Source organism: Hemitrygon akajei, chromosome 19 (genome assembly GCF_048418815.1).
Source record: "Hemitrygon akajei chromosome 19, sHemAka1.3, whole genome shotgun sequence".
Classification (NCBI taxonomy): domain Eukaryota; kingdom Metazoa; phylum Chordata; class Chondrichthyes; order Myliobatiformes; family Dasyatidae; genus Hemitrygon; species Hemitrygon akajei.
Genome location: NC_133142.1, coordinates 8161048 through 8183929, shown reverse-complemented (window position 1 = coordinate 8183929; position 22882 = coordinate 8161048). Strand labels below are relative to the sequence as shown.

Sequence of the window (22882 nt, the reverse complement as noted above, 5' to 3'; positions counted from 1 at the left end):
GTCCATTGGTTGTGGGAACATTTCAGTGATGGGGCAAATTAACTTGAATGAAATTATCCCCTTTGGTTCAAGAGCCTTATGGTTGAGGGGCAGTAACTATTCCTGAACCTGGTGTAAGTCCTGACTCCAGATGCGATTTAACTACATTATGTTGTTCATTTGTTGGGTGATATCTGACACTCACCTGTCTTTTTTTACTTCTTCCTCCCTTTCCTTTCCTTAAGATTTGGCAGAAAACCTTGTTTTGAGGACAATTGGGATTAGTCCGACTGCTATCCGCGTGACGTGGAATCCCCAGCGTGATGCCAGCTCTTACAGAATAGAGTGGAGGAAAGCCACAGGTAACACCAGTCAACTTGTAAACACGAGAGATTCTGCAGGTGCCGGAAACCCAGAGTAACACTCACAAAATGCTGGAGGAACTCGGCAGGTCAGGCAGCATCTGTGGAAAGGAATAAACTATCTATATTTCGGGCCAATACCCTTCAGGCAAGGAATTTTGCTTATTCCTTTCTATAGATTTTGCCTGATTTGCTGAGTTCTTCCATCATTTTGTATAAACCACTGTACTTATGCCCTGATGTGAAAACAATGAAATAGGCATTGGAGTAAGGCATAGAATTACTCAAGCTTTCTTAGCTTTTCAGAAATATTATGACTGATCCCATGTTAAAGTCATTTATTTTTCAATGTGCATGATCTAACTGTCTTTTTTATACCTCGGTGGAGGGAAGGCTTCCCTCCACCAGTCAGCAAGTCACCCTTGGCAAGGTGTAGCACCTGCTTAGCCCCCCATTCAGGGTCGTATGAAGCGATGGGAGCAGGTGGTGGATGGTCATATGAGCAGCCGGTGCACATCACAAGTCCTGGTTATGTGACCACTGACGCCAGGCAGACAATCTCTGAAGAGTATTGGTAATGGCTGGGGTCACCCGTCTGTTAAAGACACTGCCCAGAAGAAGGCAATGGCAAACCAATTCCGTACAAAGTAGAAAAATTTGCCAAGAATACTCATGGCCATGGAAAGACCATGATTTCCCTCATATTACCACAAGGCACAGAATCATGATGATGCTGGCTCTGCTGAATTTGACACTGACTCAGCTTTAGACATGGATATTTAGTTTTGCTTTCACTATCATCCCTCAGCTGGATGAGATCATTCACCAGCGTTGTGCTAAGACAAAGACTTCGAACTTTATGTCTTGAAAATTTAACCCTTCCATTTCTAACAGAGGAACAGACACAGTCCAACACAGTTGTGCTGAACGCTGCCTCCAACAACTATGATATCACCAGCCTGTCTCCGGGCACTGAATACGCCATCACTCTCTACACTCTGTACAACGACAGGGAAGTGGCAACGCCAGTGACTATGTCAAAGACAGGTAAGTTACGTGGATTCCCAGAGCCTTAACATGATTACCAGGAGCGCCCAACACCCAGAACCTGAACGGTTTGCACCCACACCCCTGTAATGGATCCTCACTGCTGCTGCACTCGATTTCCCGAGGTAACACTTCAGTTTTAGACTTTACAGTACTGATGCTTTCGGGAAAACAACATAGTTGATCCCATGCTCTTTGCTTGTAGGTCATAGGGTCATAGAGCACTACAGCACAGAAAGAGGCCCTTCTGTCCATCTAGTCCATGCCAAAATGTTACCTGCCTAGTTCCATCAAGCCACACCTGGACTATAGACTTCCATACCCCTCCCATTCATGTACTTGTAAAGTGGTTGTGCTAACGTGTCACCCCACTCCTTAACGTATTTGGCTGAGGGATAGGAGAAGAAAAGAAGTCACCTTACGTTTGGAGGAAGGACCTCCTGTTGGAACTGATGCACTTGGCAGTCGGCAACATCAAACGATGGAATCAGAGAACACAGGCATAATCCTTGGCAATGTACTTTGCTTGTACCTGTTGCTCTGTACGTTTGCAGACAGAACACACCATGAGCACTCTACCCATTCATTCTATGCCAGCTGCATCATAGAGCAGCTCCATTGACTCTGAAAAAGAGAGATTAAAGATTAGCTTTATTTATCACATGTATGCACATAGATTTGGGTGGTGGGGTGGAGATACATCCCTACCAAAGGAGGTGTAAAATGCTCCTTCCCTCTTGCTAGCCTGCAGGTCACCCTTGGGCAAGGTGTAGCACCTGATTAGCTCTACCCACCCCCAATCAGGGTCACATGAAGCCATGGGAGCAGGTGGTGGATGGTCGTAAGAGCAGCTGGTGAATATCACAAGTCCTGGTTATGTGACCACTGACACCAGGCAGACAATCTCTGAGGAATATTGATAATGGCTGGAGTCACCTGTCTGGTAAAGACACTGTTCAGAAGAAGGCAATGGCAAACCACTTCTGTAGAAAAATTTACCAAGAACTATCATGGTCAAAGACCATGATCAGCTACATCATACAACAGAGCACATAATTATGGTGATGACATATACATTAAGACCATTTACAAAACTCTTAGATAGGCAAATACGTGATAGAAAAATAGAGAGTTATGTGGGAGGGAAGGGTTAGATTGATCTTAATGTAGATTAAAAGGTCAGCACAACATCGTGGGCCGAAGGGCCTGTACTAAGCTGTAACATTCTATATTCAGTATCAAAACGTGTAGTGAAATGCATTGTTTGCATCAATGGCCAGCACAATCTGAGAATGTGCTGGGGGCAGCCCACAAGTGTCGCCATGCTTCCGGAAACCAACATAGCATGCCCCAACAACTTCCTGAACCAAACCCGTACATCTTTACAATATTGAAGGGAAGTGGAGCCACTGGTAGAAGCACACACTATCACAGGGAGAATATGGAAACTCCTTACAGACAGCACTGGGGATTGAACCTGGACTGCTGGCACTGTAAAACTTCTGCACTACAGCTACACAACTGTGCCACCTACAAAATGAATGAAACTTCCGCTGCGGTTGGATCAGTCGGTTACCGAGACGGTAACAGTGAAGTTAGATATCTAGGGAGGAGGCATTGGGCATTTGGTTTCCTTGTCACTGTCTTTCTGCTCTCTACACAGTGGATAATGAAATAGGTCTGGGAGCCGTGGCAAATTTGCAGATAGTCGAAACAACCCATAACCGGATTCGGATCAGCTGGACCGCAGTGTCGGGAGCATCGGCATATAAAATAGTCTGGCGAAACCCCAGAGGTGGGTCAGTGGAAAGTCTTCATTGGTATGGTGCACAAAATCCCAAACAAGGTAGTCAGAGAAAACATCCCTCTCAAACCTCAGTACGAATTTGGATGTTTCAATGAGATCACCTCTCGCTCTTTTTAATCAGAAGACACGGGCCCAGCGTGCTCCATTTCAACCCGTGTAATAATCCCACCACCCCAGAAGCCATATGCACAAGAGATTCTGGAAAACCAGAGCGACGCACACATAGTGCTGGAGGAACTCAGCAGGTCAGGTAACATTAGTGGGGAGGAATAAACAGGTGACATCTTGGGCTGAGACCCTTCATCAGGACCAGTCTGGCGAAGCTGTGCTGCTCTCTCTATTGCGAATACACCCTTTCTTCAGTGAACACTCAATATTCCAAGTGCTGTCTTGCCAGAACCCTGTGTAATTATAATAAAATAATCTTGTTCTTAAATCCTCTTGCAAAAACCTGCATGTACCCAAAATACTCAGCTGGTTTGACTATGGGAAGAGAACCAGAGTCAATGTTTCAGATCATTCCCTTCATTCATGACCTTTCATCGAAGCAATATCCAGCATGTGCAATTATTTTATTTCCAAGCCCCGTATACTGCTTTCTTTAATTGCTCACTGGCCCTGCAATAATTTCCATAAAGGGACATCCAGATCTCTCTGATTATCAACATTTAAAACACACCCCACCCTTCTATTTTTCCTACTGAGTTAGATGACCTCACATGATTTATCTGTTCATTGAGATGCCGCACAGAACAGGCTGTTCTGGCCCTTTTGGCCCTTCCACCCAGCATTCCCCAATCTAATCTGAGCCTAATCCCAGGACAATTTACAATGACCATTTAACCTACCAACCAATATGTTTTTTGGATTGTGGGAGGAAACCGGATCACCCGGAGGAAACCCACGTGATCCCCGGGAGAACATACAAACTCCTTACAGACAGCAGCAGGAATTGAACCCGGGTTACCAGTACTGTAGAGCATTGTGCTGAGCACTACACTACGTGACACCCATTCCCCCATGTCCTCACCCATTCATGTAGCCTAACTATATATCCTCTTGAAGTCTCCCTACATTCTCCTCACAAGCTCACTACCTTCCGGAGTCATACAGTCTGGGAACCGTCTTTTCAGCCTGACTTGTCCGTGCTGAGCGAGTTGTCTACCTGAGCTAGTCTGATTTTCTCCAGTTTGGTCCACGACCCAGTAAATCATTCCTGCCCATTTACCAGTAAGGACACGAGATTCTGCAGGTGCTGGAAATCACACACAAAATGCCAGAGGAACTCAATAAGTCAGGCTGCGTACGTGGAGGGGAATAAACAGTCGACATTTCAAGCTCGGCATGGAACGTCAGTTGTTCGTTCTCTTCTGTAGATGCGACCTGACTTGCTAAGTTCCTCCAATATTTTGTGCGTGTTGCATATGTACCTGTTTAAATGTCTTTTAAATTTGTAACAGTACTGCCTCTACAACCTACTCTGACAGCTCGGTCGATATATCCACTCCTCCCTGCATGGTGATCGTTTCCACTCTGGTCCATTTTAGTTTCTGTCTGTTTATTTATTTAGAGATTCAGCGCAGTAACAGACTCTTATGAGCTCGTGCCGCCTGCTTACACCCACTTGACCAGTCTGACCCGTAGGTCTTCAGAATGTGAGAGAAGATCCGTGCGCTCTTCCAACTAATGCAAATTCCTTTTGGGAAGTGGTGGAATTGAACCCAGGTCACCCGTGCTCTACTAGAATGAAGCTAACTGCTATGCTACCGTGCCACTCCAAAGATTTACCAACAAGCTTGGATATATTACACCTAGTCCCCTCAGTCAAAACATTGAAAGAGACTGTGAACAAATAGTAACATTCACTGACAGTACATTTGGTAATTCAGTGTACTCCACGTGGCTAAGTAATCATATAACCATATAACAATTACAGCACGGAAACAGGCCATCTTGGCCTTCTAGTCTGTGCTGAACGCTTACTCTAATCTAGTCCCACTGATCTGCACTCAGCCCATAACCCTCCATTCCTTTCCTGTCCATATACCTATCCAATTTTTTTAAAATGACAATATCGAACCTGCCTCTACCACTTCTATTGGAAGCTCGTTCCACACAACTACCACTCTCTGAGTAAAGAAGTTCCCCCTCGTGTTACCCCTAAACTTTTGCCCCTTAACTCTCAACTCAGGTCCTCTTGTTTGAATCTCCCCTACTCTCAATGGAAAAAGCCTATCCATGTCAACTCTATCTATCCCCCTCATAATTTTAAATACCTCTATCAAGTCCCCCCTCAACCTTCTACACTCCAAAGAATAAAGACCAAACTTGTTCGACCTTTCTCGGTAACTTAGGTGCTGAAACCCAGGTAACTTTCTAGTAAATCTCCTCTGTACTCTCTCTATTTTGTTGACATCTTTTCTATAATTCGGTGACCAGAACTGTACACAATACTCCAAATTCGGCCTTACCAATGCCTTGTACAATTTTAACATTACATCCCAACTCCTATACTCAATGCTCTGATTTATAAAGGCCAGCATACCAAAAGCTTTCTTCACTACCCTATCCACATGAGATTCCACCTTCAGGGAACTATGCACCATTATTCCTAGATCACTCTGTTCCGCTGCATTCCTCAATGTCCTACCATTTACCACGTATGTCCTATTTTGATTAGTCCTACCAAAATGTAGCACCTCACAGTTATCAGCATTAAACTCCATCTGCCATCTTTCAGCCCACTCTTCTAACCGGCCTAAATCTCTCTGCAAGTACCTTGTTAACAGTTGTTGCTTGTCACAACAGATTTAATTCAACACTCATTGCATTTTGTATTTTTTCTTTCCTGTTCAGGTTACGAGGTCACCAGGGTTGTGTCACGTGAAACAACTTCATTTGACATTGACCACGTGCAGCAAGGAGAGATGTATGTCATCGAAGTGTCAGTGCTTTCCAGTGGCAGGGAGGGAAGCCCGGCCAGCGTTGTTGCTAGAGCAGGTAAGCGATGAGGGGATGAAGTGTACGTGCTGAACCCATTCTTCCCGAGAGCACCACTTTCCTCTAGACCACGGACCCCTTCCTAAATGGTATTGACCCATGAATTCCACAGATACACCACCCTCTGGTCTATTTATTATAAATCATTATAAATTACTATGATTGCACATTGCACATTTAGATGGAGATGTAATGTAAAGATTTTTACTCCTCATGTATGTGAAGGATGCAATAAAATCAATTCAATTCAAGGCATTCCTATAATCTAATGCTTTCCTCCCACATATTCCTCCATTTTTCTTTCATCCGGTTGCCTATTAAAGAGTCTCTTAAATGTATCTGCCTTTATCACCATCACCTGGCAGGGTGTTCCACACACACACCACTCTCTGTGGAAAGAAAAGATACCTCTGACATCCCCCCCCCCCCCATACTTTCCCCAATCACCTTAAAATTATGTCTTCTTATGTTAGCCATTTCCACCCCAGGAAAAAGGCGCTGGCTCTCCACTCTATCTCTGCTTTTTATCATCTTATACACTTCTCATCCTTCTTCACTCCAGAGAAAAGTTTCAGCTCACTCAGCCTATCCTCATAAGACAGCTCTCTAATGCAGTCAGCATTGTGATAGATCTCCTCCACACCCTCTCTAATGCTTACACATCCTTCCTACAATGAGGCAGCCAGAACTGAGCACAATACTGTTGGCCTGTAAGGGGGTCAAAACCATGACCTTGGGATTGATGTCAATTTATTTAGTATGGATTGGCATTGAGAGTGGTGCAATGTTGTGGGCTGAACGGCCTGCCCCCCCCCCCCCCCCTATAATGTTCCATGACCTGTCATGGACACGGTCTGCATTGCTTGTCCATCTGTAATTGCCTTTGAACCGCTGCTTTTGGGGAGTGGATTACCAGTTTAGAAGGGTCGGTGATGTATTTTCCACACCCGAGTCGGGTTAAGGGAGGAATCTGCTGGTGATGGTTCTCCCATCTGCCTGCTGTTCTGGCCCTTTTCTTAGGTAGAGTTCACAGGCTCGGATGGTGATGTGAGAGGGGCCCAGCTAAGTAGCCGCAGTTCCTTTTCGCGGACGGCATTCACTCATTCCGGTGAAAGGTCTGTCTTATTAACTTTAAAAATGGCTGAAATATCTTCCTCCCCCTTCTCTCCATTTGGCATAACATAAGATGGAGCTGTTGGGCGCGTGACAGAGCTCCGCACCCTGGAGACGCAGAGTAATCGAATCCGAATCGCGTGGAGGGGGTTGCCCCAGGCTACAGCGTACAAGGTCATGTGGAAACATGCTGACGGTAGGCCTCTTCTGATAATAGTTTTAAACTCATCAGGCATCCCTGCCTTTCTAAAAAGCCTCTGGAATGATGTGTTGTGTGTTCATGCACCATGCAATCTCAGAATGTTGTTTGTGTCACATAAGCGAGGTGTTCTGACTTTGAGTCACACAGGATGAAAACAGGCCCCTCAGTCCAACTGGGCCATGATGGCCAGGATGTCCCATCCAAGCTAGTCCAATTTGCCAGTGTTTGTTCCATAACCCTCTGAACCTAAGAACTGGTGAATACGGCCTTTTGTTCTCATGCACTGATAATCAGGAATACACTACCGACTAAGATACAACAGGCTGGTACTATGGAATGTTTCAAAACACTTCTAAACACCTCCTTCCTTAATTTAGCCTGCTTATAGGATTAGCTAATGTCTCTTGATGTTGATTATATTTAAATAATTTTGTGGATTTGATCACATTTTATTCTATATAATGTTTGTCTTTACTTATGATTTTTAATTTTGTCTCGTATTTTTATGACTGTATTGATTTATCTTTACAGTCTATGTAAAGCACTGTGAGCCTGCATCTTAATGCATGAAAGGTGCTATATAAATAAAGTTGTTCTTATTATAATAATTAAACCTTTCCAATCCATGTACTTGCCCAACTTCCCCCTTGGCAGCTGTGGTTTGACAGGTGGCACACCTTATTTTTGGTGGCGAGCTGGAGGTATGTCTGTACCAAAGGAGGTGTAAGGCGGTCCTTTGCTAGCCTTCAGGTCTCCCATAGGGAAGGTGCAGCACTTGCTTAGCCTCCCCCTCCCCCATCCAGGATTGCACGAAACCGCGGGAACAGGTGGTGGATGGTCGTATGAGCAGCTGGTATGTATCATAAGTCCTGGTTATGCGACCACTGACAATCTCTGAAGAGTATTGATGATGGCTGGGGTCACCCATTTCGTAAAGACACTCCCCAGAGAAAGACAATGGCGAACCACTTCTGTAGAAAAATTTGCCAAGAACAATTACGCTCATGAAAAGACCATGATTGTCCACAGGCTCATAACAAACAAATGAACACTTCATTTACATTTAGATTTACTTATTATTAATCACATGTACATCAATACATTCAGTGAAGCACATTGGATGCGTTATCAGCCAACACAATCTGAGGATGTACTGGATGTGCTGAGGTTAGCTCACAGATGTTGCCACACATTTCAGCACCAGCACAGCATGCCCACAATGCTCAGCAGAGTAAAATGTACAGCCAACATACCCAAGCAACAATGGCAAAGCAATGTGTCTTACCCTTAACTCCCAGAAATCCATCGCTCATACTTAAAGCTTCCCTGGAGCATAGAAGCCTAGAGCAGTAACCTTATAGAGATTCATATAACCATGAGCAGTGCAGATAGGATGGATGGTCACATTTCTTTTCCCCCCAGTGCAGAGAAGTCTAAATGTAATGAGGATAAACGTATCGTGAGAGGATAAAGATCTAAAGAGATTCGAGAGGCAGCTTTTTCTACACAGATCATGGTTGGTGTGTTGAATAAGCTGCCGGAGGAAGCTGTAGAGTGGGCATATTTGCAAATGCTTAAAAGGCAGTTGGATAGGTACCTGACTAGGAAAGGCTGAAAAGGCTGTGGTCCAAATGTAGGCAGATGGGTCTAGCTCAGCTAAGTATCTTGGTTGGCATTGAAGAGTTGGGCACAGGGCCTGTTCCAGGTCTGCATAAATTGCCGAGCCTATGTTATCACTTCTCCTCTCCAGCATTCTTCCTGATCACATGCCTTTTCCCTTTCCTTCTTTTCTCTGTCCCACCTTTCTCTCCATCTTAAACCCGGTTTTATACCAGAGCGTTCTCTCAGAATCAGAACCAGGTTCACAACTGTGAAATTTGTTGTTTTGCGAAAGCAGTGCAGTGTAATGTATAAAAAGAATACTACAAGTTACAAAAAGAAATATAAAAAAGCTGATAGAGCAAGAAGAGAGCAAAATAGTCAGGTAGTGTTCCTGAAGCATTCAGAAATCTGAGGGTGGAGGTGAAGAAGTTGTTCCTGAGAAGTTGTGTGTGACCACTCTTGCGGTGAGCGATCACCAGCCTGAAACAGTAACCCTGTTTCTCTCTCCACTGATACTACCTGATCTGCTGGGTCTCTATGCAAATGACTTCAGGATTAGCCACTGCTTTTCTACTATTTTCTGTGTTTTGTACTACTTCCAGATTCACTTTGATAATGTTGATCAATTGTAGATTAATTTCCGCCTCCTATATTTCATATTGACTAAACACCACCAAAACGGGTCATTTGCCTCAATAAGTATGATAGAATTTAGATTTAGTATGTGCGGTCACGACCCACCCTACAAACTGCCTTTCCTAAAAGCTCCCTTCCGGAAAGCTCTCTCTTCTCTTTTGCCCGTTATGCCGCTGGTGTTGTTGGATCTCAGTTTTCTTTCTGATTTTCAGGGTTTTCCCAGGAGTTGGGGATGATGAGCATTCTTAGTTCCAACTATTGATTACTTTATAGTACAAGCAAATATACAAATACTAAGCAAATTAAATAAAGAGCTGAGAAATTATGCTAAGTGGTGAATCCGAAGACAAAAGAATAAAGAAGCAAAAGATTGTGTCTCTGAAAATCCATCACTTTTATAGATAAGATAAGAAATCCCTTAGACAGGAATAAACTAGTGTATAGGCGACAGAATTAAAACAATTGCATCATGTGGGGAATGTGCTAATACTTAGCCAATGAAAAATGAGAAACGTGACAAACCATTAGTTTAGCTGCTATACCGCTTTCTGCAAGTGAGCGTGAAATAAACACGAGTTTGTTAATAAGTACAAACCTCATAAAAAGTATTATTAAAACAAACAGTGGTTTCCAACAGGGTTTAGGGCAGCAATGAAGGTCCTCCAACACTGGTGATGTTTATGGCATCCTTCATCATGTCTGTAGCTTCCTCTCGGTTTTCACTGTGGTCAGTCATGCAGATCCCAGATGGAGATTCAGGAATGTCGTCAGACTGAGATGTACGACTCCGCATTGCTGTTTCTGTTTTGTTTTACCAGTCGGGGTTGTTAGCCCTGACCTGAATCCCTAACCCTGGACCGATGGACCGCTCTTCGGCTGGCCTCTACCCTTTGACCAGGAAGGCAAGGTGGACCCTACCAACAGCCAAAGCATTAAGCCCTGACTCTAGCCAACGTAGCTGTTCAGATCATTGAGGCACGCAAGCCTCCAAACCATGACTAGATTGTGGTCCTCTTGGAGGTCTGGAAAGCTATAGGATTATTAAAACAAAAGCAAAATCTTCACCATTTTAAAAGTTTCTTCTCTCAGAAAGTTAATTTAAGCAAACATTCTAGTTAGACCTCCCCATCTATCTATATAATGCACTGTACTGTAAACCTTTAAACCACTGTATATAATGCTATTTACATTGTAAATACATGCTGTGATTTATGTATTAATGCACATTTTATTCTATATCTGTACTTTAATCTCTATTTTTTTTATATAATTCTTTATTCTGTGTACTTGGTGAATGTTGTTTTTTGTTCTATGTCACAACCTGATAAAAAATCGACAACCATCTCAATAACTTAGTCCCTCAAGTCCTGGCAATATCCTTGTAGATCTTTACTGCACACCCTCCAATTTAATAACATCTTTGCCATAGCACGATGCTCCAGATATGGCCTCACATAACCTGTGAACATAACTTCTATACCCAGATGATGAGTATCTCAAGTGGTTGATGAATGGCAGCAAGTGAAAGTAATCTATAAAGAAAGTGCAGAAAAACGGGAGTGAATGGATAACCCCACAGAGAGCTGGCATGGACCTGATGGGTCAGTCAGCCCCTCTTTATGTGCCAATTGTCTTAAGTTTTGACATTATGTGAAATCCTCTGGACAGGTCCTGAGAAAAGAACATAGAGGTACATCTTTTAACTCAATGCAACTATACATTAGTCACAGCATCTTCCACCAGGCACCAGTTCACAAGTATCAATTTCCAATTTCCCTTGGGATCAATAAAGTATGTCTGTCTGTCTGTCATTGCACTCAAGTGTCTTGAGGTTCTTTTTCAGCCCTTTACCTCCCCAGCTTCTTACTTCAATCCCTCCCTCCCTCACCCACCCACCTTCTAGATAGATAGATACTTTATTCATCCCCATGGGGAAATTCAACATTTTTTCCAATGTCCCATACACTTGTTGTAGCAAAACTAATTACATACAATACTTAACTCAGTAAAAATATGATATGCATCTAAATCACTCTCTCCAAAAGCATTAATAATAGCTTTTAAAAAGTTCTTAAGTAGTTTACTTAAATACATTAAATACAATCAACCCCGGCATTTTAACATATCTTACTCCTGGCGGTTGAATTGTAAAGCCTAATGGCATTGGGGAGTATTGACCTCTTCATCCTGTCTGAGGAGCATTGCATCGATAGCAGCCTGTCGCTGAAACTGCTTCTCTGTCTCTGGATGGTGCTATGTAGAGGATGTTCAGGGTTTTCCATAACCTTCTACCTCACACACAACACGCTGGAGGAACTCAGCAGGTTGGGCAGCATCTGTGGAAACGAGCAGTCAACGTTTCGGGCCGAGACCCTTCGTCAGGACTGAAGAGGGAGGGGGCAGAGGCCCTATAAAGAAGGTGGGGGGAGGGTGGGAAGGAAAAGGCTGGTAGGTGCCGGGTGAAAAACCAATCAGAGGAAAGATCAAGGTGGGGGAGGGGAAGCAGGGAGGGGATAGGCAGGAAAGGTGAAGAAGGAATGTAAGGGGAAAGCACTATGGGTAGTGGAAGGAGGCGGAATGATGAGAGAGGTGATAGGCAGCTAGAGGAGGAGGCAGAGTGAAACTGGGATGGGGGAAGGGAGGGGAGGGAATTACCAGAAGTTGGAGAATTTGATGTTCATACCAAGGGGCTGGAGACTACCCAGACGGTTTATGAGGTGTTACTCCTCCAACCTGAGTTTGATCTCATCATGGCAGTAGAGGAGGCCATGTATGGACATATCTGAATGGGGATGTGAAGCAGAGTTGAAGTGGGTGGCAACCGGGAGATCCTGTCTCCGTCACCTGGTTTCACCTATCACCACCTAGCTTGTACTGCTGCCTTTCTCCCACCCTCGCCCCCACCACCTCTTATTCTGGCTTCTTCCCTCTTCCTTTCCAGTCCTCTTAAAGAGCCTCGGCCCAAAACATCGACTGTTTATTCATTTCCACAGATGCTGCCTGACCTGCTGAGTTCCTCCAGCATTTTGTGTATGTTGTTCAAGTTCTTCAGCATCTGCAAGATCACTTGTGTTCAAGTCTTGAAATGCAACCAGGCACTGCTTTGAACCTTCTTTTGCATTGGTACTGATTCTATCTTTCACTACATTTCCCGCTGTTTAACTTAGGCACCGAGGAACGCAGAACTCTAAGTGCTTCCGTGAACATGTTTGACGTGGATGGATTGCAGTCGAATACTGTGTATGTTATTGGAGTTTCGGCAATGGTAGGGACTAGCCAGGGAACTCCTGTCACCATCACAGTGAGGACAGGTGAGTTATCGGACCATCCATTATTATAACTAGGTATAAATGTAATGGATTTTCATACCTGTATAATGTCCAGGCTCGCTGCATTGTGGAGACAGTGTCATAGAACCTATTACAGAGAATAAGGCCATTCAGCCTCTGCTATCAAAGTCAAGTTTATTGTCACATGCACAAGTTTGCATGTTCTCCCTGTGATTGCGAGGGTTTTCTCCAAGTGCTTCTGTTTCTCCTCACAGCCTAAAGATCATGTGGGTTGGCAGATCCACTGTAAATTGCCACTGGAATGTAAAGGTGGTGGGGTGGAGATACATCTCTACCAAGGGAGGTGTAAAGCACTCCTTCCCTCCACTAACCTGCAGGTCACTCTTGGGCAAAGGACCTGCTTAGCCGCCAAGCAGGGTCACGTGAAGCTATGGGAGCAGGTGGTGGATCGTCGTATGAGTGGCTGGTGCATGTTACAAGTCCTGGTTATGCAACCTCTGACACCAGGCAGATAATCTCTGAAGAGTATTGATAATGGTTGGGGTCATGTAAAGACACTGCCCAGAAGAAGGCAATGACAAACCACTTCTGTAGAAAAATTTAGCAAGAACAATCATGGTCGTGGAAAGACCATGATCGCCAATGTCATTTGACACAGCACATAATGATTGTGATGATATAAAGATGAGGGGATTTGGCTGGAAGTTTGGGAACTGGGGTCATGGAATAGGTTTGCTCTGTGAAATGAAAACCTTAGTCGTAGATTCATCACAGGTATATATCCTCAGACAAGTCACTTCGAAAAGGAAAACATAAATTAAACATTAGTTATACCAGTTTTTACAAGAAATACAAACTTCTAGAGATGTACTGATTGTATCATGGTCTGGCACAGAAATTCTAATTGACAGGAACTGCAGAGAGTGGTGGAGTCAGCCCAAAAGGACACTGACATATCCCTCCCAACCTATCGGAAGCTCTGCCTCAGGAAGGGAGCATCTACCATCAACGATCCCTGCCATCCAAGCCATGCCATCTTCTCACAGTTACCATCAGAAGCCTGAAATCCCACACCTCCAGGTTCTAGAACAGCCACTTCTTTCCATTCATTCCATTCTTAAATCAAACTCACCCACGATCCGTATACCATCCATGCCACTAAAGCCCATATGTTCTTCATTATCAAGAATGTTTTCGCAGAGAAAGTGACATCAATATCACTGTGTTTCCAGGAGGCTTTCGTTATGTTAGTTATGACATAGAAGGAGTCCCTTCGGCCCATTGGGTCTATACAGATCACAGAGCAATTCCATTCCCTGACATTCTCCCAACATTCCAACCAATTCACCCAGCATCTTCCCTTCATCAATGTACCGGTGGCAATTTACAGTGGCCAATTCATCTACCAGTCCCAATGAAGGGTCTCGGCCCAAAATGTCGACTGTTTATTCCTGACCTGCTGAGTTTCTCCGGCATTTTGTGTGTATGTTGCTCTTTAATTCAAATCTTTCTTTCTACACTAGAGCATAAGGACTAGAAGCAAGAGTTAGCCATCTGAAAGTCTGCTTCACCATTCATCAACATTACAACTGATCTTTGACCTCAGTGCCATTTTCTTATGTCCCCCGCAAATATTAATCGGCTTCCTTGTTTGTAAAAGTCTACTTTCTCTTTACAAGAACCCCTCGGGGAAGAAGTGACCAATATTCAAGTGGAAGAAGCACAAAGTACTCGGATCCGGGTCAGCTGGGTTGGTTTCTCCAGAGCGACTGCGTACAGGATCACATGGCGGCGATCAGATGGTATGTGTTCCTCTTGGTTGGTTGCCTGGACCTGCAGGATTTGAGGATGAAGTGTGTGAAGATCAAAGGTTGCAGCTGGTGAAACAGCTTCACTGAATTGCATGGGATCCACAGCATTATCGGTTGGCCCAGCTAGTCAATGGTTTACAGAAGCCTCCTCCCACCCCTCCCCAGCTAATTCCCTCAATCTATCCCTCCATCCATTTGTCCCAAACTCAGGCGATTTGCATCTCCTTGTGCACTTAACTTTGACCACCATCTCCCCACTGTCTGCATAAGGATGCTCCACCTTGAACTGTCCGTTGAACTTATTAGTGTTAACACTGGTGACCCCAGTAATTGAAAGTATTTCATCTGCAATCTCTGAACTCTTCCGCTGTGGGTAAAAACTTCTGTCATGTCATCCTCTCCAGTCTGTGGAGAAAAGTGCTGGCTTGTTCACCTTCCTTGATGAGGGTAACTTCTCCACCCTGAACCCTTAGCTTTGTGTCAGACATGGGGACACCTCTATCTCAAAGTAAATTTAATATCAAAGTACATATATGTCACCATATACAGCCCTGAGATATATTTTTCGTGGGCATACTTAATAAGTGTATAGAATATTAACCATAGCAGAGTCAATGAAAGGCCACCCAACTAGGGTGTTCCACCAGAGAGCAGAAGACAACAAACTGTGAAAATATTTAACGCAGCGAACTTATGACCACAAAGTCACACATTCATAAAAAATTAGGAATATATGAAGCTATATTAAGAATACATGTAAAAAATACAAATTATACACAACATGTGTTAGTTTTAAAGAGTGCAAGAAGATTAATGTCATGTAAGCATTCATGAAATTTCCAAGGCTGGTTGATCACTGTACTGATGATCGGGAATAAACTTTCACATAATATTAACACAGAATATTGCTCAGATGGTGTTCTCCTTTTGAACTAAGCCAGCACTTACAGACGATGCGTTACGGTGGGGCAAACAAGAGAAAGTCAACACAGGATTGAGTAAATGTGCTTCGTTTTCACTCAAAAACTCTGCCACACCAAATGGCTGCCCTCACGTGACCCAACTGAATTTCAAATTTTAATTCAGCAGCTCCGTCAGAATAAAAGTCAGCAACATAATCAGAATAAAAGTCAGAAGCGCTGTATTTCAAACTAAAAGCCTAAACACTGACCACTTGTACATCTCTCCTATTCCTAAGCAACAGAGTGCCTCTTCAAACATTCTCCACCCCTCTCTTCCTTTAATACATTTATTCCTCATTCAAAGTTACAAGGATTCAGGATCAGCTTTATTCATATTATACATTTACAAGTATTAGAAATTTGCTCTGATGCGTTGGTGCTACATGCAACAGAAAACAACATTCCACAATTATAAAAGGTAAAGAATTATCTACAAATAAAGTTAGAAGTGTCCTCCAACCACCTACCTTCCCCCTCAACTGGCGTCACTAATTACATGTCAGCTTTTACTCTTCCCCCCACATCCTTATTCGGGCTTCTTCCACCTTCTTTTCCGGTCCCGATGAAGGAACTTAGCCCAAAGTGTCACCACTTCATTCCTCTCCATAGATGTTTCCTGACCTGCTGAGTTCCTCTGACATTTTGTGTGTGTTACTTTAGAGCAGGGGTTTCCAACGGACCCCTCGGTTAATGGTAGAGGTCCCTGGCATAAAGAAGGTTGGGGACCTCTGCTTTAGAAGTACTTACCTGTCCAACCATCACCCTTTGTGAGTTTGTTACCAATTTTACCTGTGGGAATGATGTTGCACTTTGAAGATCCTATATAAATGCAAGTTATTGTTGTTGATACCGATTCATCCTCCTCTTACTCAGGTGTCAAGGACAGTCAACTCCTCAGGAGTGGCACTACCTCATTTGTTATCGAAGGCTTAGAGCCCGACCACACTTATGCAATCGAGGTTTCACCATTAATAGGATCCAGAGAAGGAAACGCAGTGACGGTGACGACAAAAACTAGTAAGTAGTCATTTACCAGAACGTCGTTGATGCCGGGCGTCAGAAAACAGGGCAGGAGAAGCCCTGTGACCTCCTAAGCTTGATGTCTTTCACTAAGACCTACATATACCTGTCGGGCCAGATCTGAACCCTTCACCTTCAGCAGCAAGAGCGCTCACCGATGCACCATTGCTAATTGCCAGCATCTGTCAGACAAAGAGCAAATACTGGGAAAGATCTGTAAGGAGTTTGGTACGTTCTCCCCGTGACTGTGTGGTTTCCTCTGGGTGCTCCGGTTTCCTCTGTCAGTCCAAATATGTACTCATCATTGTAAATTGTCCTGTGATTAGGCTGGGATGAAATCAGGGGTTGATGGGCAAAGTGGCACAAAAGGCCGGCAGGGCCTATTCCACACTGTATCTCTATAAATAAATAATTAAATACAATGTTTGATCTTTGGAAAGGGTATAGAATGCTGCGTAGAGTACAGAAAGTTATTTTGGTTTATTATTGTCAGGTTATGGATGAAAGAGAAATGGAGGGCTATGTGGGTGGGAAGGGTTAGGTTGATCTTGGAGAAGGTAAAAGGTCAGCACAACATATTGGGCCGAAGGGCCTGTACTGTGCTGTAATGATCTATGTACTCACATACCCTGAGAAATGTGTTCATGCAGATCAAATCTTTTTCAGCCTCCGGGTGAATGTGGACATTTTGATATTTATGACTAACATATTTCTCTGTGTTTTAATGACAAGGTTCCATTGTGGGAGATGTGACCAACTTGCGTGTGACTGAGGTTCAAAAGAACTCACTCCTGATCTCATGGGCTACTGTGGGCAGGGCCTCAGCATACAGAGTCACTTGGAAGAGTGCTGATGGTGGGTTTAATGTTTCACTGATGTCGTAGAGTATGTATCAGGTGGTCCCCGACTCCCCCTCATCATTGTGGATGTCCAGCACCAGAGCTTTCATTCTGAATGATGTACTGTGAGACCTATAGTATTTACCAAGTCTAATAACCTAGTGGAAAAGATTTCAGGTGCTGAAAATCTGGTGGGATTGCTTTGTGGGCTAGCATTAGTTTGATGGGCTGAGTGGCCACCATCAGAGTCATAAGAAAAACAAAATATGCATACAAGTACAATTCTGCGCTTTACATATGAGGAGTGTTTGATGTCTCCTGCCTGTATTCAATGGGGTTTAGAAAGATGAGGAGGGAATTTCATTGAAATCTACAAAACACTGAAAGGCCTGGGCAGTGTGGAAATGGAGAAGATATTTCCAACAGTAGGAGAGTCCAGGATTCAAGGGCACAGCCTCAGAATGAAGGGTTGACTCTGTAGAACAGATATGAAGAGGAATTTCTTCAGCCAGAGGGGTGGTGAATCTGTGGAGGCCATCTTTGGGTGCTTTGAACCATGGATTGATAGTGACAAATAAAGCTAATCTCTCGCTTCTTAGGTAGTAGAGGAGTTGAGAGTTGTAGGGAGAACGTGAGAGAAGGAGGTTGACAACAACTAGTAGGGGAGGTAAGGGTTGCAGAGAGAACGTAAGTATGTTCCTTCCCGTATCTTGTGTGGGTTTCCTCCAGGTGCTCTGATTCCCTCCCATAGTTCAAAGACATACCAGTGAGTAGGTTAATTGGTCATTGAAAATTGTCCCATGATTAGGCTATGAGTCAATGAGTCATTGGGCATTGTAGCTTGTTGCCAGCAGAATTGTAGATCCAGGTTCAATTTACAAGAAGCTGGGATAAGAGGGGTTTAGAGGGCTATGATCTGGGTAAAAGGTAGAAAACTAGGTTGGCATGGACTAGATGGGCCAAAGGGCCTGTTCCTGTGCTGTAGAGTTCCTGACTCTATATCCCTAAATGACAAACTCTATTTTCTCCTGTGAACTTGTTTCCCGGTGCAAATATCCCTGTTATCTGTCTGAAAAATGTTGGCAATTTTCATCGGACTAATGCCTGAAATAAACAGTAAAACGATGATTAAATATTTGTTCAGGTGCCGTTGTGTGTAATGAAATGACTGCTGATATTTTGAGGAGAATTAAATAATAATGACATTGACTGAATCATGCTTATATTTCTTTCTGGACAAATTAAGACAAACTGTATAAAACATTAAGGTTATGTTTATCTACTTAATATTTGTTACACCGCTAGTGTTTCGGTCAGCAATGAAGGTCCTGCATCTCTGTCTGTCCTTGGCCACACTGATGTAGAAGGATTCTTCTTTGCTGTTTCCCTAAGAGTTTTGTTTGAGCAGGATTGTTAGCCCTGAGCTGAACCCCGGAACCCGGAGGATCAGTGGACCACTCTTAGTCTGGCCTCTACCCTTTGACCTTTGGCATGGGTGACCCTACCGAGAGGCCAAGCACAAAGCCCTGACTTCAGCCAACATAGCCCTCTGGGTCATTGAGGCATGCAAGCCTCCAAACCATGACAAGGTTATGTTGAGGAAGGTTATGTATAATTCATGTTAATTTATGTTTATGCTTGTTTGTCATGTTTGTAATATAATGTGCTGCTGAAAAAAAGTAAATTTCCATGGAATGTATATCCTAGGCTCTTAAAGAAAATTAACAAACAGGCCCTAATTCTCTGGGATCATCAAAATACCTGAGCATATGACCTCACATATGGAGGATTTGTTGATTTGGGTTTGCCAGGGTTGGGTAGGAGCAGTCAGGTACAATATGATGGGCCAAAGGGCTTGTCCTGTGCCAGACTGTTCGATGTTCTCGGCGTTAGGTCAGGCAATTTAGCCCATTTAACAGAAGTAATGCAGACAACGTGCTGGAGGAACTCAGCAGGGCAGAAAGCACCTATGGAGGGAAATGAATGGTTGATATTTCGGGCCGAGACTCTTCATCGGGACTAGGAAGGAAGGGGAACAAGGAGGAGTAGGAAGGTGGGAACAGTGGAAGGAGTACGAGCTGATAGATGAGACGGGGTGAAGGGGAAGGTGGGTGGCGGAGGGAGGATGAAGTAAGAAGCTGGCGGGTGGTAGGTGAGAGTTGAAGGGCTGAAGGAGAAGGAACCTGATTGGAGAGGAAAGAAGACCATGGGAGAAAAGAAAGGGGGGGGGGCCCAGGGGGAAGTGATAGGTGAGGAGAAGAGAAGGAGTGAGAGAGGAACCAGAATTGAGAATGTAAAATGAGAGAAGGGAGAAATTAGAGATTGATCTTCATGCCGTCAGGTTGGAGGCAACCTAGAATATGAGGTGTTTCTCCTCTAACCTGAGGGTACCCTTGTCATGGCAGTAGCAGAGGTCATGATCCAACATTTCAGAATGAGAATGGAAAGTTGAATTGAAATGGGCAGCCACCAGGAAATCCCACCTAACGACACACACAAAATGCTGGAGGAACTCAGCAGGCCAACCTGCATCTAGGAAAAGAGTACGGTTGACGTTTCGGGCCAAAACCCTTCATCAGGACACCTATTGTGGCGGATGGAACAAAGGTTCTCGGTGAAGCTGTCCCCTACGACGAGTCTCACTGATGCAGAGGAGGCCTCTCCAAGAACACCAGATACAGTAGATGGCCCCAGCAGGCTTGCAGACTGAACTGTCACCTCACCTGGAAGGATTGTTTGGGGCCCTGACTGGTTGTGAGGGAAGAGGTACAGGGACAGGTGTAGCACATGTCCTACCTGCAGGTTCCAGTGCAGTATATTTCAGCTCTGCTTACAGCCTCTGTCCCAGGTATTTGATCAAAGATAAACTTTATTCACCATATACATTGACATATATTACTAACTTGCTGTGATGTTTTGCTGAGGCATACAACTAAATGCAACAACTTTCAACAATTATAAAGAATCAGAATCAGGTTTATTATCACCGGCATGTGATGTGAAATTTGTTAACTTGTCAATAGCAGTTCAATGCAATACATAATCTAGCAGAGAGAGAGAGAGAGAAATAATAAATATAATAAAATAATAAATAAACATGTAAATCAATTATGTATATTGAATAGATTATTAAAAATGTGCAAAAACAGAAATACTGTATATTAAAAAAAGTGAGGTTGTGTCCAAAGCTTCAATGTCCATTTAGGAATCGGATGGCAGAGGGGAAGAAGCCGTTATAAAGTATAGATATGGAATAAAATATGCATAAATGCAGAAATACAGGCATGTATTTAGACCATAAGACTAGAAGACATGGGAGCAGAATTAGACCATTAGCCTGCTCTGCCCTTCAATCATGGCTGATCCTTTTTTTTCCCCTCCTCAACCCCATTCCCCAGCCTTCCCCCTGTAACCTTTGATGCCATGTCCAATCAAGAGCCTATCAATCTCTGCCTTAAATGCACCCAATGGCCTGACTTTCACAACTGTCTGTGGTAACAAATTCCACAAATTCACCACACTCTGGCTAAGAAAATTTCTCCGCGCCTTTGTTTTAAATGGACGCCCCTCTATCCTGAGGCTGTGCCCTGCTGTCCTAGACTCCCCCACCATGGGAAACATCCTTTCCACAATGTAAATAGCATTATAAAAAGTTGTTTAAAATGTTTCCAGTGCAGTGATGGGGCAAATAGAGAGGGCTGGGGGTGCCTAAATAGAATGGTTGATCAGATAAACTGTCTGGGGGAAGAAACTTTTAAAATGGTGTGAACTTTTTATTTTAAATGTCCTTTCTTTCTTTATCCATCTTTTTATTGATTTAAAAGGAGCGTAAATACAGACAGGAGGAGAATTATCTCAAATATATATATCAATAACAATACAAACAGGAAGTGAAATAGATATTATCAAAATCATACATAGTGTTAAGCTAGTATATAATATATAATTTAAAAAGAAGAGAACTAATTCTCCTCTTATCAGTTCATAAAGAGAGAAAAAAACTTTAAATTATTATTTGAAGAAGAAAAAAAACCCACTGCACTATACAAAAAAAAGAAAAAAAATGATGGGCAGTCCATTCTGAGGATATGACCAAAAAAAAAGAAAGGAAGACTTTCTGATCAAACCTAAAACTTTGAAAAAGAAATTGAAAGAGTAACAAATGAAATCAAATGAAAATATTGAATGAAAGGTCGCCAGATTTGCTCAAATTTAAAGTATGTATCAAATGTCTGATTTATTTTCTCTAAACTTAAACAGGACATAATGGAGGAAAGCCAATAAAAGACATTAAATGCCCTTTTGTCCTGGACACATACAAATGATGGTGGACTTCAGCTAATGACCTTCTGTGCTGACCTGACAGTTAGCTGTGTCTTCATATATTGTGAGAGGATACCTCATAGCCAAGCCAAGCCTGTATCTTTATGTTGCTTTTAGGAGAGGTTACATTGCTAAGGGCACCACTTCAATGATGCTAGTATTTATGATCCAATTTTTACCCTCCATTTCAGCAATCGAGGAGAGCAATGTGGTGAGCGGCGATATCAAATCATTCGAGATCAGAAATTTGAAACCAGCGACTGCTTATGCTGTTCGCGTCACGCCCATAATGGGGAGCAGGGAAGGAATCCCGGTCACCATCATGGCACGGACTGGTGCGTATTTGTTACCTCTGCAGGGGTTTGGGTAGGCTCTTCACTCACCCCCACACGGAACTGATTCCACAACCTATGCACTCACTTTCAAGGACTCTACAACTCATCTTCTCAGTAGTTATTATTAATTATTATTATTATTATTATTCTTTTTTGTATTTGCACAGTATGTTATCTTTCGCACATTGGTTATTTGTCCGTCTTTGTATGCAACTTTTCATTGATCATCTTGCATTTCTTTGCATTTACTGTGAATGCCTGCAAGAAAATTAATCTCATTACATATGTGGCATACGTGCTTTGATAATAAATTTACTTTGAACTTTGAACCAGTGATGACCAACATCTAGTCTAATTTGTCCATGTTTGGCCCATATCCCTCTAGACCTTTCCTATCCATGTACCTGTCCAAGTATCTTTTAAATGTACCTGCCTCAACCACTTCCTTTGGCAGCTCATTCCATATATGAACCACCCTGTGTGTGGAAAAGTTGCTCCTCAGATTCCTATAAAATCTTTCCCTTCTCACCTTTTTTTTTCTGTGCCTACCAGTT

General features: G+C 43.3%; 1 protein-coding gene across 1 annotated transcript in view; it reads left to right on the top strand.

Annotated features, from left to right (window-relative positions):
- The window catches only part of col7a1 (collagen, type VII, alpha 1), a 325194-nt gene that overhangs the window by 85897 nt on the left and 216415 nt on the right, over positions 1–22882 (top strand). The window contains exons 13-22 of the mRNA XM_073072948.1: positions 225–341; positions 1236–1388; positions 3052–3183; positions 6052–6195; positions 7382–7504; positions 12916–13059; positions 14718–14840; positions 16685–16828; positions 17564–17686; positions 22185–22328. Of these exons, the coding sequence (XP_072929049.1) occupies positions 225–341; positions 1236–1388; positions 3052–3183; positions 6052–6195; positions 7382–7504; positions 12916–13059; positions 14718–14840; positions 16685–16828; positions 17564–17686; positions 22185–22328 (1347 nt within the window). The remainder of the gene's footprint in view (positions 1–224; positions 342–1235; positions 1389–3051; positions 3184–6051; positions 6196–7381; positions 7505–12915; positions 13060–14717; positions 14841–16684; positions 16829–17563; positions 17687–22184; positions 22329–22882) is intronic.